Source organism: Myotis yumanensis, unplaced genomic scaffold (genome assembly GCF_028538775.1).
Source record: "Myotis yumanensis isolate MYYU_CA2020_CCGP unplaced genomic scaffold, mMyoYum1.0.hap1 SCAF_16, whole genome shotgun sequence".
Classification (NCBI taxonomy): Eukaryota; Metazoa; Chordata; class Mammalia; order Chiroptera; family Vespertilionidae; genus Myotis; species Myotis yumanensis.
The window spans coordinates 44,973,858-44,992,772 of record NW_027223767.1 but is presented as its reverse complement, the minus strand read 5'-3'; the positions used below and the strand labels follow the sequence as shown (position 1 = coordinate 44,992,772).

The window sequence follows — 18,915 nt, the reverse complement described above, 5'->3', positions numbered from 1 at the left end:
CAGCCAGGCAGAGGCTCCCTCCTCCGTGCGCACACAGCTGTCTGCCCCTACCTCCGAGTGGGCACACGTGCCACCTACATTCTCTGTTCTGTCGTCCCGCCCCCCCCAGCCCCCACCCCCCCCCCCCGCCCCCCGCCGCATGGTGCACTTGGGAGCTTTGAGTCTTGCACAATCTGGGCTCAAAGTCGGCACCCAAAACTCCAGGCACCAATAATGGTGTTGGCTGAAAGAGAGCGATGAGGAGTGTATGAGAGACAGAGGAGGGAGGGGGTGGAATTTGGGGGATGGGATGGCGCTGCAGAGGAGGCAGAGGGGTCAGAGGACAAGAGAGAGCCCAGGGGAAAGAGTGTGGGGTGAGGGCCAGAGGAGTGGACCCGGTCATCAGACCATTGTGCTGAGGGTGGAGGAGTCCTCCGAGTGCACCACTGGCAGCATGGGGGCCCTCTTGAGGGGACGTCGGGTCTCGTCCCGATTCTGCCACACATAGTGGGCCAGGTAAGCCACCACCAGCGCCAGCCAGCCCCCCATGGTGACCAGCAGGGCCACATCTGTGCTCCGCCGGGCCCCGCCCCGCCCCGTCCCACACAGTTCTTCCTCCCCTGCCAGCAGCAGGAACTCCTGCCCCACGAGGTCTGGTCGGGCTCCAGGGCCACACACGATGCCTGTCCCAGTGCCCGGTGCCAGCCTCACCTGTCTGAGAACCTCCTGGAGGGCACAGTCGCAGCGCCACGGGTTGGCAGACAGGTTCACTTGGATCTGCAGCCCCACAAAGGCCTCCACGGGCACTGAAGCCAGCTGGTTGGCAGAGAGGTCGAGGTGCCGCAGCGTGCCCGCCAGGCCTTGGAAAGCAGCCCCTGAGAGGTGGGCAAGGACATTATGGGACAGATCCAGCTCCTCCAGAACAGGCAGGTGCTGGAAGGCACCAGCTGGCACCGATGCTAGCCGGTTGGCATCCAGGTAGAGCTTGCGGGTGTCGTTGGGAATGCCAGTGGGCACGGCAGTCAGGCCTGCCTGGCTGCAGCGGAATGTCCGCTCACCAGCTTCCTCTGCCATGTAGCAGCCCTGGGGAGGCCCCTGGGGGCTGGGCATGGTACCCCCTGTACCCATCACCAGCAACAGGGACAGGAGGTGACTGGCTGGTGCGAGCATGGCCACCGATTGGCATAGTCCTGGAATGGAGTAGGGTCTGGGGAAGAGAAAGTCCCATAAAGGAAAGTGAGTCAAGGGAATTCCATTTCCCACGGCCAGCTCTCTTCCTGGTGCCCCCTGTGGAGTCTCTTTGAACTGGGGACCTTCCTTTGGGGGAATCTCGCAGGCCTGGCGACAGTTTGCTTTCTCTTTGGGGTCTAGGGCTCCTCATTCAGGAAGGGTAGGAAATCCCCTGGGCCTGAGACTCTTCTAGAGTCTCTTTGGTTCTGGAGGGCTAATCTATGAAGTCTCTTGGGCCAAGGCCCTGTTGTCATTCTGGGTCTGGGGGCTTCTAAAGTTTCTGCTTCTGCCCATGTGTTGATTTTCCTCAGTGGAATAAAGTCTTTTTCCACCAACTTACCTGGGTGGCTGCCAGGCGGGCCAGGTAGGCACCAGAAGGCCAGTTGGCACTAGAGTGAAGGATACAAATAGGACAGGTCAGTAATAGGACTTCAGGGCACCCAGCTAGGCGAGGTGACCAAGGGCCCACCTCAGTGCTCATCTACCCCTTTTCCTGGAGCATCCACCCCTCTGCCAGCTCCAGCTTTGTCTCCTCTACCCCACCCCTTTCTGCCCTGTGCCCTCTCTCCTCTAAGCCTCTCACCTCTGTTGGGGGGAGAGCCTTCTCCTGGGCTGCCCCCCTCCTGGAAGCAGCCTCCCTGCTACTCCGCTCTGGAGACCCGCTTCCTTCTCCAGAAGTCCTGCTTGCTCATAGCTGTTGGAAGTTGGGGGCTGGGACCCGAGAGTATTGGGTTTCCTGGCATGTGACTCCGGGCCCCAGGTATCAGATACCTGAGCCATGGCCTGGCTAGACGATGCCAAGAGAGGGCAGATCCTGGACCCTGATGAACTCTGCCTGGGGAGACCAGGCCCCATTTCCATTCCCTGACTCTGGCTCCCCTCCCAAGGCCTGCTGCTGTCATCTTCCATCCCTCCTCTCTCAGCCGGGGAGGAGACCCTTCCGTTGCCCAGAGCCTGTCCGGATCCTTGCTTTGACAGACCTGTGGGCAGAACTGGGTGGGCTCAATCTCACATCCATTGCCTCCAGCTCTCCCCAAATCCATCTCTCCCCCCACTCTCCGTCTCTGCCCTGCTACTGCACCCTGTAACAAACTGGTCTCAGCCTTTTCCTTGGAAAACTTGTCTCACCCTGGAGGACTTCATTTTCTGCTCCTCACAGGGTGCCCAGCCCTCTTACCTGGCAAGGAGCACCGTGGTTCGATTTTAGTTTGTTCTCTGCACTGTTGGCAGATGGCCCCTCTGGGCGTTGGAAGGGGTTCTTCAAGATGCCTGATGTCAGATACGGTTGTCTACTAGTTTTCCTGCTGATTTTATGTTCTGGATTGGAGCTGACTCCGGTCCCCTCATTTTGCTGCGACACTAGGTTCCAAAGTTGGTACTTTTAACTCTCTGTCATGCCCGCGAGCCAAGGAGGGCTGGGACAGTATTCCCCAGGGCCTCTTGATCCCACCCATCACTTGCAGCCCAAGCCACCACGCTATACCACCATCTCCTGATGTTCACTGGGTAGTGGAAGAGTTGGGGTGTCATAGACATTTGCACAGAAGAGGCTGCGGTCATATGCTGTGGAGAACTCCCTGAGAAGGAAAACCTTGCTGGATTTTGCAAGAGATTATGGGTGACCAGGATCGGACACAACACAGGACCCAGTGCGAAAAGAAAATGTGGGGCCCCGTTCAGAGACTGCTCCATATGTCACAATAGCAACAGCAGATGGCAAAACCACTCACAGGGCCCTGCTGAGCACAAGGTGTGGCGCCCTGGGCAGCCGCACAGGTCACATGCCCACAAAGCTGGCCCCGTGTAGGTGCCCTTTGACCAAGCCATTCAGAAGCGTAGCAGGGGCCAGAATCAGATGGAAGGATACCGGATGATGTCATCTCTGGGGATGTACTGAGCACTGACTCATTCTTGTGACATCGACAGGGCATTTCTCACACATTTGTCCAAGGAATCAGGTAAGATACGGTTTCCTACGCTTGGGCAGGAGAAGCGAAACATTTGTCTGTGGGCTGCTTGTCAGTTGGCCCAGGCGCTGTGCCATCGAATAAATACTTCAGTGTCCATTTCGGAATTCTGGCTGCATGTGGGAGAGAAAGCCTGTGGGACACTACCCCTCCCACGGCTCTTCCCTCACCCTGGGCAGGGAGGTTAGCTCCGGCACAAGAGTTGAGCCTGGCTGCTGATGGAGAGAGCTGCCTCCTTTTCAGACTAAGGCGGCTGCCGGGAAAGGTTGGGACTGGGCTGCCCAGCACAGCAGCCGTAGGAGCAGCGGTCTGTGCACAGGAGAGGCCATCAGAGCATGGATGTGGTTCACGGAGGGCGGCGAAGTGCCGTGCTCGGTGTGAAGGGGAGACCTGAGAGGAAGGAGGAGCCACACAAGGGGTGACAAGGTTGGAAGAGAAATTCTTCTCTGCCTCTCATTCAGTGAGGATTTCCTGCGAGCCCCGTGTTTCAAGCGCTGTGCTTGTCTAAGGATATGCAGACGCTGTTCTTAAGGTCCCAGATCTGTAGCTGTGGTTAACCCAGCCTGCACATTAGGATCCCTAGGGAGGGAGCTTTCAAAAATGAGTTCTGCCTGGGCTTCATGTGTACCCATTAAATTAAAGTTTCTGTGAAGGGGGCCTAGGCACTGGTATTTTTCAAAAGCTCCCTGGGTATCTCTAATGTGCAGCCTGAGATGAGAATTGCTGGTCTAAGGAAGACATGGACATGTGGACACTTGTCTCCACAAAAGCCTTACTGTGATGGCTGCGGAACTGACGTGTGTGCGGAAGCTTTGAAGCTCAGAGAGAATAAATCTCTGTGGCAGAATCTGCTGGCTCTCCACTTGGTATTGTAGGGGAGGCAACACTTTACCTCTGCCCTCTTAGGGCTTTTCAGCCAGGCCGGAGAATTCACCTGACCTGAGACAGATTGACAGGTGAAAAGCATGCACATTTACATACGTTGTCCATGACATGAGAGCCCTCGTAAGACAGTGAAATCCCAAAGAAGTGGAAAAACATAAATACTTTTGTCCCACGTTGGATACAGAGAGGCAATTGTAGAAAAGTAACTAAAATAGAGGAGGCTGGAGGAAGATTAGAGTTATTTTAACAAGGTCTGTTTGTGCAGAGTTCTCTGGGCCTTGACTCCCCTTTGCAGAATGTGTCCTTTCTCCCAGTACAGGGAGAGCGTCTCTCACAGGGCACTTTCTGTCTCCTGTTTTCTGGAAGAAAATAGGAGATAGGAATGCCCTTCTGGTGTCTGGTGTTTTTTTTTTTTTTTTATGTGCCTTTAGCTCAAAATAATCCTTATGCCTAAGTGGCATATTTTGGGGTGGCCTATTCTGTCATCCTTCAGCACCCATTCCTTACCTCCTCCTTTGATGACATGTACTGATTTGGGGGTAGCAATGTACTCAGTCTGTCATGAGGGAGCCTGGTTGGTCCTTTCAGTTTATTAGAAATCCTGTTGCCCACTTTCCCCAGTTACCATTGCAGCTGGGGAGGCCCAATTCTGATCAATAATATCTAGGTGGAACCTGCTCAAGAGGTTTCTGAGACTGTCTTCGATTCACTCATAAAAGAGGATGGGCTGGCCTGGCTGGTGTGGCTCAGTGGTTGAGTGTCGACCTATGAACCAGGAAGTCACAGTTCAATTCCCTGGTCAGGGCACATGTCTGGGTTGCCGGCTTGGTCCCCAGTAGAGGGTGTGTAGGAAGCAGCCAATCAGTGATTCTCTCTCATTATTGATGTTTCTTTCTATCTCTCTCTCTCTTTCCCTTCCTCTCTGAAATAAATAAAAAAAATATATTATTTTTTTAAAAAAAGAGCATGGGCTGATCCCTCCCCTTCTCCCTACAGCTTTCTCCCTGCTTTGGACACGCAGGGTCAGCTATGGCCATCTGTGACCGTGGGGCAATAAAACAGAAAGGAAAGGTCAGGAGCATCATGGAGATATTGGCCTGGATATTACTGAACCACTCTACCCCTGGACTCATTAAAACTAATCCCCTGCTTCAGTGCTTCTAAACTTGGCTGCACATTAGGATATGTGAGGTTTTGAAAAACACTGATGTCTGGGTCCACCACAGAGATTCTGATTAAATTAATTTTGCGTGCTTCTGGTGGTGGACTTTTAAACCTCGCTAGGTGACTAATGGCACTCGGGTCAGACTCATTCCTTTGCTTGGTATTTTCTGTTGCTTTCAGATGACATCATTCTTATCTGATACGACTGACTTTTCCAGGCTAACAGGGAAGGCTTCACCAGGAGTGACATCTGAGTTGGGTGGTTCAGGTCAAGTTCATCAGCTGGAACATGTGCAAGAGCGAGGGAGCATGAGAAGGCCTGTCTTTTCCTAGATTGTAGAGGGAGCGGTGAGCGTGGTAAAGGCTATGGTTAAACTGGAAATGGATCAGGTCCTTGTGGCCTTGTAGACCATGTAAGAATTGGAACTTGGTTTAGGAGCTGATGGTGGGTTTTAAAATTAGGTTTGATATTTGGGTCACTTTGCTGGCTGTGTGGAGAATGTGTGTGTGTGTGTGTATAAATATATATATAATAATTTAAAAATATTTTTATTGATTTCAGAGAGAAAGGGAGATAGAAACATTAATGATGAGAATCATTGATTGGCTGAGTTATCAATACATTCTCCACACAGCCTGACTGGCATGGCTCAGTGGTTGAATGTTGACCTATGAACCAGGAGTCACGGTTTGATTCCTGGTCAGGGCACATACCTGGGTTGTGGGCTCCATCCCCAGTGGGGGTTGTGCAGGAGGCAGCCGGTCAATGATTCTCTCTCTCTGATGTTTCTCTCTCTCTCTCTCTCTCAAATCAATAAAAATATATTTAACAAAAAAATCCCAACACCAAAGTGCCCTATACCCGAACTGAGAATGTATTGATGGAAGAAAAACCAGTTATTACAACAGTCCTGGAGGGAGATGCAAGTGCCTGCGTGGAAGCCATGGTGTGGGACTGAAGGAGCCATGAACTGGGTGTTCCATTCTTTGCCATGACCTGTGGGGTGCATAGGAAATGCAACTGTGAGTAAGACATGGAGCAAGCACCCTCTCAAGGGAAGTGGATGCCTAATAGACTACTTAAATATAGCACCCTCAGGGCAGGAGAGAAGTCTTTACAAGGCACCTACGGAAACAAGGAATGACCTTTTGGAAGAAATGCCACTTCCCAGCTGTGTGACTCTGGGCAAAATATTTCAACTCTCTGTGCTGCAGTTTTCTCGTTTGTAAAGCGGGGATAGTAAAAATACCTACGTCACAGGGCTGTTTTAAAGGTTGCACATGCAAAGCCTTTTGGGCCGTACCTGGAACACAGCAAGTGCTAGTGACATGAGCTGCGATGGCTACGGGAAGGAGTTGGCGTCGGGCAGGGGCAGAAGGGCCGGGTAGTAATGCCATTGGAAGGGCACCAGGGGAATCTTTTCTGAAAGCTCCTGTTTTCATAGGCATTGCCCTTCTGCTCGGTACTATTAAGTTTTCTAAACTGTTTTTGCCCCTAAAGGAGAAAATATCAATTACCCACATCAAAGAAAATGCAGATTGAAGGGGTCATTAGGAACAGCCCTGCTCTTGGTTCCAGAGGGAGGTTCTGGTTCCCAGGCCTTGGCTCTGGCCCTGGAGGCCCTGTCTGGCTCAGCCCCTTTCCTCTGCAGCCCAAAATAGCCACCCACAGGGCTGGGCGAAGGGAGGAGACGGAGTGCTCACTGGCAATGGGACCATCCCTGCACCTCCCCCATTTCCCACCAGCTCAGTAGCTCTCACTCAGTGCTTATCTGCCCCCTCTTCCCCTCTGCCACCACGTGACTGGGGTGCCCCCCACCCAAAACAGAAACACAACTGCCAACAAAATAAAGTTTTTTTCTTCCCTGCATTTGCAAGGAAGGCAGGGGGCGGAGGGGGAGCAGAAATGAATTGAAGGGGAGTAGGGGGTAGTAAGAGTGGAGGGGTACCATTCCTTCCCCCAGAGGTGTGTGTGGGGGGAAAGAGCTCTGTTTCTTATACCCACCTCCTCACTTCCCACTGCTGCCATCACCCTGGAATGTGTTCCCAGTTTATCTCCCGCCCATGTTTGCTATCTCTGCCCACATGGGTGTATCTATGGCAAGCAGAGGCCATGCCACCCCGCCAGATGGAAACACCCCCAGGCTGGGAAGTGCAGCTGCCTCAGCGGTCTGAGGCACTCGCAGAGGACAAGGGGAGCCCGTGAAGGCAGCTCGCTCTGTTTTCAAAACACAAATACATTTCATAAAAAATTTAAAGCAGACAATCTCACATTACACAAAGTTTGAAACTAGAGAATGAAAAAGATCACCCCAAATCTCTCCATCCTAACACAAGAGCTGTGTTTATTTTGTTGAATTTCCACAGGCCAGTAAAGCAGATGCTCAAATATCATTTAAATGTGGAATGGGTTAATACGAGGCAACACATACAGAGCACTTACTATGCGCCAGGAATTGTTCTGGGTGCTTACATTTGTTGACCCATTTCATCTTCACAACAACATGAGGTTGACAATATCATGATTGTCACCATCTCCATTTGGAAATGAGGTAACTGAAGCACAGAGAGGCTCGGTGACCTGCCTAAGGGCACACAGCTGGTAACTATAGGAGCTGAAAGTTGAACTCAGGCAGTCCGGTGCCAGGATCTCACCAAACACTTTATTTTTTAAAATCACAGTTGTTAATGCGTGTGCAGGCTTACTAAGACTTCTTACGGTCAATTTCAAACATAAAAAAGTAGGTAAAATGATATAAGCAATCTCATATCCCCATCATCCAGTTTTTATCAGAATCACCTCATGGCCCATCTTGTTTCTTTTATTCCTCCACATCCCAGAGTATTTTGAAGCAATTTCAGTTATCATATCATTTCATACACATATATTTTATATATATCTCCAGAGGATAAGAGGAATTTTTTATTTAAAAAATTACCACAATACCATATCATGCCCATGGACACAGACAATAGTATGGTGAAGGCCTTAGATGGGGGCCGGGTGGAGGGGGGCAAAAGGGGGCAAAATGGGAGACATCTATAATACTGTCAACAGTAAATTTAAAAATTTTTAATTCCTTAATATCAATTTGAATAGTCAGTGTTCAAATTTCCCTGATAATTTAATATTTTTAAAAATAATGTTAGTTTGCTTAAATCAGGATCCAAATATATTGCTTAATTTATTTTTATCTAAGTCTCTCCCTCTCCTTTTTTTCTTCCAACTTATTTGTTAAGGGAATTGGGTGTTTTCCCAAGTCTTTCTTTTTCTCGATTTTGCTGACTACAGCCCTGGGGAATGCTCATGCTATTTTTTCCCCGATCTTTTCATATAACCTAGCATTTTCCCACACTGCCGCATTGTTTTCACAACCACTTACTATATGGCTTCATACTATTCCATCCAATAGATATACTATAGTATTTTTCTTGGGCATTTAGGTTGCTTTTGGTTTTCCACTATTATACATAATGCTGGAGGGGGTAGTTCAATTGGTTAGAGCATTGTCTGGATATGCCAAGGTTGTGGGTTCGATCCCTAGTCAGAGCACATACAAGAATCAACCAATGAATGTATAAATAAGTGGGACAACAAATTGATCTCTCTCTCTCTCCCTCTCTCTCCCCCTCTCTCTCTTCCTTTCTCTTTTTCTCTAAAAAAACAATCAATAAAATAAATAATGCTGGAATGAACCTCCTCACATATAGTAAGTACATGGGATGCTACCAGAAGTGCAATCATGATTCTGAGGCCTGAACGATTTTTCAGCCTCTTGGCCCATATCACCAATTGTCTGTCCAAGGGGTTGTGCATTCCCAAGCACCACATAAGAGTGCTGTCACTCATCCTGAACAGTACTTAGGCCTATTCATCGCTCAAGGATGTTTGGGGAAGACATAGTAATTATGAGGGCAGAGAACTACAGAAGGAGAAGGATGATGACAGGGACTCAGGCTACATTAAGCAGAAAGTGATACACAATTTACCACAAACCTAGAGTGAGTCAGAGCTCTATTTATTTCCATTGTGAAAAAAACCTTGATAATAGGAGTTATTAATAGGGCATGGCACGTCCAGTTATCTTTCCGTTAGACTGTGCATTAGTCAGAACCTTATTTGAGATGTGGGTCCAGGCTAGGTCAGTGAACTTCACTGAGAAAGACCCAGACAGCTCCATCAACTTGATGGAGGTTGGAAGAACCCCAGAGAGAAGTTGAAGTACTCAAGTAGGCTCCACTTTGGGGAAAAAAATTATGTATATATATATCTCCTCAATGTTTTGGAGGTTTCTGTGGGAAAGGCAACGCTCAGTTGTTTGCTTATGTCTTCAGAAGGCTGACTATAAGGAAAGGGGCCTCCATGAACCAGGAGAAACTTCTGTAGGACACAAGGAAGAACTTTTTCAGTCTCTGGGGTGATTATTTAGCCTTGGGAGGAGTGCTCTTGGGCCACTGGCCCTGGAAATACTTGAGAAGCTGCCTGTTCTCCTGCTCCGAGTGACTCAGCTAGCCACCTGCTCAGTGCCCACTAGGTGCTCCCGGGGCCCCACTCCAGGTTCGTGACATCTGTTTCCTGGCAGTCCTCTGGAGAGGGGTGGGTGAGGTCTGAAAGGACTACTCCCCAGACTGCCTGGGCCAGCCTTCTCCTTCTGTCCCCTCACATTCACCTCAGTGTGTGTTCATAGCCAGTCAGGCTGGCATGTCATGACGTCATCTGATCCTGCTAGTCCAGCCTGCCATGCACAGTGGACTTAGAAAGAAGCTGGGCAGGGCTAGTGGAAATGACTCAAACAAGGCCCTCTTGGTGACTCAGGAGACCTCAAGAGCCATTTAGTCCAACCTCCTACAGAAATAGCTTTCTACAATGCAACAGATGCTTTGCATACATTCTTTTGAATTTGCACAACCTGGGAGGGAGGGTTTCACAAGTGTGGAGTTAGAGACTGAGACAAGTTATTTGCTAGAAAGGGGTGCCTGGTAAGTCTACATGGCAGTAAAAGCTGCGCCCTTGCAAGCAGATGTGAACACCGCAGGCCAGAGGTGGAGCCTCCCACCCAAAGCCACACGTGCCAACCTGGGACTGGAATTAAGGGCCCTAACTATTCTTCAAGGAATCTTCCCAAGACAGGCATCCTCTTCTGACATGTAATGTGGGAGGTCAAGGATGTGGCCTGGCCTGAGCCACCTGTAACTGAGGACCAGGCTCTGGGCAAATGCTACCCACAGGCCGCGTTCTCTGCTCTCCAAACTCTCATTCTAAGCCCGCTTCCAGGAAGGCCGAGCAGGACAAAGGGCTGGGCTAGTCCGATTCTGGAGGAGCCACTCTGGGGCCAGGGTGGAGGCAGCGAGGTGTGATTGAAAAAACTCTGAGCTGAGATCAAATTCTGGGCTCTGGTCCGGGTTGGGACCCAGCAGGGACCTAGGGCAAGTCACTTAAAACTCCGAGTTTCCTCATCTGCAAAATGGGGGGTGTGTAAACTGCACTTGAAGCGGGCGCGGACGCAAAAGCAGTTGTTATGCCCCAAAGCAATACCATCTGATCTTTGTATCACGTCCTATGGAAACGTCCGAGGGGCCCAGCGAGGCCTCGCCTGGAAAAGGTGGGCGCCGGGAGAGGAACTACAAGTCCCAGGTGGCGTCGGGAGGGCCGGTACTAGGGCAGGGGAAGAAACTACAACTCCCAGGAGGCATCGGGCAGGTCGGCGCTGGGCGGTGACGCCGCGAGGACCGGCGCGGGGCGCTGATTCGGCCGAAGGGCCAGCGGGGTGGCTACCGCCGCGGGTTGTTACTAAAGCAGCGGCCCCCGCCCCCGGGCACCTCTCGCGGGCCCTCGAGGGCCCTGGACCCCCGGCTCCGCACGGTGAGTCCGAATGGGCGGCCTGCGGGTGGCCGAACCGGGAGGCTCCTGGCGCTAGAGGTGGGGCGGGAAAGGAGGTGGGAGCTGCAGGGGAGGCGCCCCGAGCTGGAGGGGACCGGGGCCGGGTGAGCGGAGGTGGGGGCGTGCATCAGCCCTAGGGATACCCAAAGGCGAAAGTGGGGGCGGGGGCCGGGGCCGGGGGTGGAGCGTGGGGAGGAGCGCTCGAGCTCCGGCTCGGGGTGAGGGGCCCGGAGCGGCTGGACTTCGGGGATGAAGGTTTGGCCGCTTCTAGGGCTGGGTGGACGCGTGGAGGTGGGGGTGAGGCTCCGGACCCGCCCAGGCTCCGAGTGCGAGGTCCCAGGCCGGGGAGCGGAGCGGGAGGTCCCCCGTTCGGTTTGAGGTCCCACTCAGAAAACCCAAACAATAGTGAGGACCCCGCCTCTGTGCTTCACCTTGTCCCCGGGAGAGTAGGGGTTCGCCCTAGTATTCGCCTTCTTTCCGTTTCCACCGCCCTCCGGAGTCGGTCCCGGAGCAGGGCCCGAGCTAAGAGGTAAGCCGCTGTGGGGAGGGGTGGCAGAATGAACATGGCATTGTGGCGTGCTGCCAGGGACTCCCCGTCGGGGTCCATTTGCAGGCTTAGATGTTTTGTGCTCCTCCCCCAGAAGGGAAAAGGTTCGTTGCTTAAAGGGCTGCCCTACTTGAGGGAGAGAATGGGAATGGCTCACCTGGCAGCTGCCCTGGGACACGCTGTGGTCTTGGCTTAGGTGTTTGACAGACACGCCGGGCAGGCCTATTTGTGTGTGGAGTCAGGGGGAGGGGAGGGAAGTAGTCGGAAAGAGCCACCAGCAAGAAAGTAGTTAACAGAACAGAGTTGCTGGAGGCTCTGGTTTGAGGCAGGTTATGAAACCACGTCAGGGGCCGGCACAGGCGGCCACCTGCCAGCTCTGGCCTCGGAACTTTTCAGCCTCCGCTGCCGTAGACTTGCTTTACCTCTGCCAGCTTCTTCTCCCCGCATCTCTCCTTCTGGGCTGGGGGCAAGTGGTTATTTTACAAACGGAAGTGAAATGTACCCTTAGTCACACACCAGGCTCAAGAGTGCTTCCTGGCTGCCAATCGCTTTCTTAGTTTATTGATCAGGGCTGTCTTTTTTGGAGGTTGTGGATCTCCTGGGATTCCTGCTCTCAGGGCACATAGTGTTCAGGTTCAGGAAGAAGCTTTCCAGAGTGTCCGTTAGGCCCTAAGTGCAGGCCCCTCCTAAACTCATCAGTCTTCATTGGATGTCCGGTTTCAGCCAGAGAGGCGTGTAGAATGATCTGGGATTCAGTAAGACACTTGGCACTCCTCCTGGACAAAATACCAGAGAGGGCTAGGGGTCTCTACTTCTACACCTTGGAGGTCTAGGTGAGGGCGTAGTGTTGACTTGGGAACTGTTTTCTCTCCCCTTAGTCAGTGGTAAGCCCTTCAGAGCCCTCACTTCCTAGCCAGCCCCAATCTCTCTGTACCTACCCCCCAAGGTGGAGGCTTTTGCATAGCTGGTTCCCAGGAGCTGTGTTAGGGTAACTGAAGCCCCAAGCCCCTGGGAAGGTAAACAACTGAGCCAGCCCAGGTGTTCTAGTTCCCTGGGCTTCTGTTGGGCCCAATTAGCCAGCCTAATGCTGAGGTGATGGGCCCCAGGAGCATCCATCTTCTAGGATGCACCCTGGGTCATCTCACGTATGTTTGCATATTGGAGAAGTGTGTTGTGTGTCACATTTCCCCTGAGGTCTCTGAACTGTGAGCTGTCTGAGAAGAGGAAACTTGTTCCCGTTATCCTGGAACTGAGGAACCGATCCTTGAGAATTCTAGCGACTATACAGGCTTGGCCGTGATCCAGTCAGAGATAGATTGCAACTGGGTCTGAGGGGGTTCGTTGCAGCAGGGTTAGGATGTGGCCTTCTGGGCACTTCTAGGATGCCCCCACCTGGGACCCCTTTCTGTGCCCCCAGGAAAGATGGGGCTGTAACCATGGTGATGACCTTAGGGTCTTTATCAGGCAGGACCTTCCCTCAGCTCAGGAGGTGAGCCAGTACAAAGGCACCATCTGTTCCCACCTCCTGCTGGTCACAGGGCCCTCAGGGATCTGGGGACAGCGGAGCTCTGGACAAGGGACTGCTCATTCCCTTCCTTACCTGCATCTAAGAATGCAACCGAGTTGCACTGTTACCTGGACACCAAGGGCAGTCCTCCTGGTTCCTCGTGCTGCATGCTTCTGCCATCAGAGCTGAGCAAGGAGAGGCCCGGTGCTGCTAACACCTGAATAGGTGCTGGGAACGGAAGCTGAAGTGAGGACGGGTGGGGTGAGAGGAGAAGGGGCAGGAGAGAGGCTGCAGGTATGGTTTTGTGACATTGGGAGGGGTATGTTGATGTGGGTTCCAGCCACTGTGGGGCTGGAGATGTTGGCTGTGTTCTCTGTCCTCGCCTCTCTGGTGGGGAAAAGGGCCCTGGTGGTTTGGCAGCAGAGGGGGTGGCATCACCAGGGTTAGCCTGAGTTGCTGCCAAATGGAGAAAACATCTGATTGGGTTGTTTTGTGTCACCAAGAAGGAGGCTTCCAGGTCTGGGCAAAGGTTGTCCCTAGTCTGTCGTTTTCTCCTTTTTTCTCTCCCACCCTCTTTTTATCCTGTCAGTCCTCCTGGGTCTGGATTATAGACCCAGTACTGGAGAATTAGGGGAGATGGGTAGAAACAATGACCCCCCTCCCCCAAATATTTCATCCAGTGACCTCCTTGCAGGCCCTACCTCTTTTTATTCCATCTGATGAGGAAGGTAAGAAAGGGGTAGATGTCCCATATCAGCCCTCAGTGAGAGCCCAGCAGAGTTTATGCTGAATGATTCTTAGGGTACAGGCATTGTGGGAAGAGGGCCCTCATGAGAATGCTCTGGAGGATGAGACTGGGGGAGGGGCAGTGGTTTCTTTGCTCTGGGACTGGATGCTCCCTGACCTGTCCGCCCAGGCAGTCTGCCTGGAAGGGGACTGTCCTGATGGATGATGGATGGTGCTTATCTCATCCCAGCATCTGGGAAATGTATAGAGTTAAGTCCACGTGGACTTTCTCTGGCCTCCTTGTTTATGAGTCAAAACAGTAGAACTGCCTGGAAGTCTTGGGGAGAGCAGGATTTGGAGGGTGTGAGGGGGCAGAGAAAGTGGTGTGACCTGTCTCACCTGTGCTGCTTGTTTGCAGAGCAGCGGCAGGAGGGGGCAGCAGGATGAACGTGGGCACGGCACACAGCGAGGTGAACCCTAACACACGGGTGATGAACAGCCGCGGCATCTGGCTCTCCTACGTGCTGGCCATCGGCCTTCTCCACGTCGTGCTGCTCAGCATCCCCTTCGTGAGCGTCCCTGTCGTCTGGACCCTCACCAACCTCATCCACAACATGGTGAGGGCCTGCCTGCTGCCCACCCTGACCGTGTGAGCTGCTCTTTGGCGGGACTGAGGAGTAGGAGGGGCCCCCGAGACCTGGGCCAGAAGTCAGGGTGACATCTGATAACATCTGTCACCACAGTCCAGACCAAGCTCTCATCTCTGACCCACTCCCCCGTCTGGGTTCCAGCCCTGTGCACTCCAACAGGAGGACTAAAATCTGCAGATTTGTCCCATCTCCACGATGGAATAGCTTGTGGACCTGGAAGATGGGCCATCAAGAGCGGAACTACGGGTCCCCAATAGTCCCCGGGACCCAGGTGCCCAGCCTGGAGCAGAAATGCCCCTTTCCCAAATTAGGATCTCACACCATCTTGCCTCTTGCCTCTCTCTGCTCCCTTGCCACCTGCCTGCTACCTTTTACTCTTTTCGTGGCGAGGCAGGGGCCTAGTTCCTTCCCATCAGCTTGTCCCCTCCCAGCTGGCACAGGGAGCTACCCCCTTCCATGTGTCTCATGTCAGGCCTGCCCTCTCACCCTTATTCTCCTGACAGACTCCCAGCTGCTTCATCCTGACTTCCAGCCCACGTGCCCCTGCCCACCAGAGGGCGGCTCGGGTCACCCAGAGCCCACTTCTGTGACTAGGGTGGAGGAGCTGAGCTGGAGGGCCTTTTGCCTTTTGTGTCCGCTAATGAAAGCCCCTCCCTCCAGGGCATGTACATCTTTCTACACACGGTGAAGGGGACACCCTTCGAGACCCCGGACCAGGGCAAGGCAAGATTGCTAACCCACTGGGAGCAGATGGACTACGGGGTTCAGTTCACAGCGTCTCGGAAGTTCTTGACCATCACACCCATTGTGCTGTGAGTGCCCTGGGTAGAGGAGGGTGCTAGTAGGCAGGCCAAGGACCGGGGGATCCTGGGGCCCCACCAGGTCTAAACCCCTCCCCGGTTTGACTCTTAGCATAGGAATGAGGAAGGTAAGTTACAGCATCCCTGGCCATATGCTGGGCTCAGGCCTTGTGCCTCCCTGGCCCTTTTTTCAGTTGAGGTTTCCTTCCTGCCAGTGAGGTAGGCCCACAGGCCTGGGGTAAAGTGAGGGACTGAGTTGGGAGGGGTGTCTTTATTTGGGGAGATCTCGCCATCTTACTTCTGTCCTGGGGGCCTTTCCCATAACATCTGAGCCTCTCAGGAATTTGCCTCTCCCCACCCAGGGAGTGAGGAAGGAAGGGGTCCTCCAAGCAAAGTCTTATACTCTCCTTAACCTTTTCCACCAGGTACTTCCTCACCAGCTTCTATACCAAGTACGACCAGATCCATTTCATCCTCAACACTGTGTCTTTGATGAGCGTGCTCATCCCCAAGCTGCCCCAGCTCCATGGAGTCCGGATTTTTGGAATCAATAAGTACTGAGGACACAGCCTCTTTCCCTGTCCAGGTGGCAGGAGCGTAGTAGAGCCTGTGCGGTGTTGCTGAAGACAGAGGAGCCTCTGGATACGGCCAGAGATGGGGGTTGAGCCTCTGGGCCCTAATTTCCCCCCTCATTTCCCCCAGTAGCCGACTTGAAGTAGCTTGTAGCGGGGTTGGGGTGGGACCTCCCCTCCCACTTCTCATCCCCTGGACTCTGACCCTTCTGATTTTTAAAAAATCTTTTTCTTTTGCCTTTTGGATAGAGACTCCGAGGGGGTGGTCATGGCATGAGCTGGGCTCCAGGCTGAGCACAGACCTGTGAGCTTGGGACAAGAGGCCAGGGAAACCCCCTGCTCACTTGCTCATTCTCAGACCGCTGAAGCACTTTAACCCCCATGAGGGTACGGTACAGCTTCTAGATTGTTTCACTTTAGTTCTCAAGTTTTTAGGATGACTCGCAGTGTGTGCTTGTATTTATGAAAACCAGTGGGTGATGGTGCCTAATCCCTCTGGTTGAGTGCGTCTAATCAAAGCCTCATGCTTCTGTGAGCTCCCCTGCAGCCCACCCTGGGTAGTGGGTGGGAGTGGGGAGGGTAAGGAGAGGGATGGTGGGGCTGGGCACGGACAGCCTGGTCCCAGAGGTGAGGGGGCCAGGGCCGCTGGCATCCGGCCCTGGTGGAGGCGGGGAGGGGTAGAAGAAGGGGTGGGCATGCTGAGTTGAGATTCAGAAAAAGGGGGTCACATAGCAGAGATTGGTGGGAGGGAAGGAGGAGGGGGACAGAAGCTAGACAACGTCATTTGGGAAGTGGTCAGAGCGGGGCAAGCTCGGAGAGTCAATGGACCCAGGGCATGAGGGTGGTAATAGGAAGGGAGACTGCTGTGGGTTTGAAGCTCCTGGGTTGGTGTGATGGGGTGGAGGTAGGTGTAAGAGGCTTATAAGTCGTTATAAGCACAGGTCTGGTCTGACACTGCCTTCTGCAATATTGTGAGGGGTGCGGGGAACGGACAGAAATGATGAATGGTGCGGTCCTTCACCTCGCAGCCTCTCTGTGTAGACGGGCGCTGGGGCAGGGCCTCTCGTGTGACAGGCACATGTGGGGCTATTGAGGCCACCCGGAGGGGTCAGTGGGCTGCAGAGTCCTGCCTGGGCCCTGCTGGTGCAGTGCAGGGAAGGAGCGAGGAGTGGCAGGCGCTGTCTCCTCACCCTGAGGGGAAGAGAGGTGGGCAGGAGCCTGAGCGTGGCTGGGAGGAGCCGCCTTCTCCCCAATCTCACTAGCGTCTGTGTTACTTTTGAAAAGGTGTGGGCGCCCGTTCCCTCTCCCAGGGCCCTGAGGGACGAGGGGAGGTCATTGGCTCTGTTTTCTGCCTCTTGGTCCCACATCCCCCACCCCATGTATCATAGGGACTTTCACCTCAAAATCTTTCTAAGCAAAGTGTGAATAGGATTTTTACTCCCTTTGTACAGTATTCTGAGAAACGCAAATAAAGGACAATGTGTTCCTGAGTCTGGCCTCTGCTTCCTAGAGGGCCCTGGGGGAGGGGGCAGGGGAGTGGGAGCCTCGGTTGGGCAGTCGGCCTGGATGGTGGAAGGGCCCTGGGACCGCTGCTCTCCCTGTGGTCGGTCCCCAGCAGAGCAAGTTGTGAGGGAACAAAGCAGCCACAGGCGGAGCGCAGAACTCTGTTCTGTGACTGTCTGGCTGTTCAAACCTCGGGACAGAACTTCCACCTCTGGACTCCACAGGCTGGGCTGGCAGAGAGATGGCTTACGCCATGGCCAGGGAGGAGGTCAGTCCAGCAATGGCTTCAGGAATGAAGTCAGAGTCCGAGGGGTGCCCCATCTTTTCCTCTGAACGCCTCCCTTGTTCTGACTCTTCCCCCGAGTCCTCCCTCTCTGGGAGGGCTGCACCTCCTCCTGGCCTTTGTGTCTTAGGGGATCTTCATGCTTCTTTCCCCCCATGGGTAAGATGAGTGGGAGGGGCAGAGGTAACCCCCAGGACTTCCAGTTAGGCTCCCGTGGCCAGAGAGGGAGTCCTTCAGCAGGGAACTTATCTCCAAGGTTCCTAGCTTTTCAGTTTATTCTGAGCAGCAACCGTCTGCTATTCCCCGGACAGGTACAAAGTCCTGGGTGGAAGGGAGGAGCTGCCCCCGGCAGCCTGGGCTCCTCTCTGGCCCTGGTCCAGCATCACAGTCCGTGGAGTGGGTGTCAGGAAGAGTACAGGATCTTTACCGAAGTCCACCCACCACCACCCCTGCTGCCCCAGAGTGAGGCTCACACAGCACTGGGAGGAGAAATGCAGCCACTTGGGCTCAGTCCTAGAGGTGGGGTGCCCTGGGAGCTTCTGTGGACCCACAAGAGTCCAGTCAGGTGAGGGCTTGGGACACATCAGCAATAATTTGGTTCAAATCCCAGCTCTGCTGCTGACTGGCTTTATGTCCTTGTCAAGTTACTTTTCTGGGCTTCAGATCCTTCCTCTGCTGTATAAAGATAATACTTCTTGCCCTAGCCAGTTTGGCTCAGTGGATAGAACATTGGCCTGCGGACCAAAGGGTCCTGGGTTCGATTTCGACCAAGGGCACGCACGTACCTCGGTTGCAAGCTCCTCCCTGGCCTGGGTCCTGGTCGGGGCACATGCAGGAGGCAACCAATCGATGTGTTTCTCTCACATCGTGTTTCTCTCAGTCTTTACCTCTCTCTTCCACTTTCTCTAAAAATCAATGGAAGAATATCCTCGGGTGAGGATTAACATCAACAACAAAAATAGTGATGCTGTGAACTGGTAAATGTGAAAATATCTCTCAAATTAAAAAAAACAAAGATAATACCTCTTAATGCTATTGTGAGGATTAGCACAACGCCTGGCATGTAGCAAACACTAAACATGTGGTAGACATATTAGTATTATTATTAATTACTACCATCATCATCTCCTGAAATGTTCTTTCGGAACTGAGGGAGGCAGGGGCCAGAAGACAGGCAGGCTCACGCTGGTGAGTATCTCTGACCAAGGGATTGTCTCTGAC

At 53.1% G+C, this 18,915-nt stretch overlaps 2 protein-coding genes across 7 annotated transcripts; one reads left to right on the top strand and one right to left on the bottom strand.

The window, feature by feature from the left end:
• Positions 1-160: 160 nt before the first annotated feature.
• LRRC3C (leucine rich repeat containing 3C) lies at positions 161-11,713 on the bottom strand. Its single transcript, XM_070395394.1, has 2 exons — positions 11,538-11,713; positions 161-1,186 (listed from the first exon to the last, which is right to left on the bottom strand). The coding sequence occupies exons 1-2, from the start codon at positions 11,711-11,713 to the stop codon at positions 382-384; spliced, it is 981 nt and encodes a 326-aa protein (XP_070251495.1). The 3' UTR covers positions 161-381.
• Positions 10,972-17,398, top strand: ORMDL3 (ORMDL sphingolipid biosynthesis regulator 3). 6 transcript variants are annotated; one of them, XM_070393594.1, is made up of 4 exons: positions 10,972-11,088; positions 14,310-14,503; positions 15,197-15,348; positions 15,762-17,398. In XM_070393594.1, exons 2-4 carry the CDS (start codon positions 14,330-14,332, stop codon positions 15,895-15,897), a joined length of 462 nt encoding a protein of 153 aa, XP_070249695.1. In that variant the 5' UTR covers positions 10,972-11,088; positions 14,310-14,329; the 3' UTR covers positions 15,898-17,398. The 6 variants fall into 6 exon arrangements, with proteins under 6 accessions (XP_070249695.1, XP_070249693.1, XP_070249697.1 ...); XM_070393592.1 differs by having other exon boundaries at positions 14,305-14,503; XM_070393596.1 differs by lacking the exon at positions 10,972-11,088 and adding an exon at positions 11,340-11,361 and having other exon boundaries at positions 14,305-14,503.
• Positions 17,399-18,915: the final 1,517 nt, after the last annotated feature.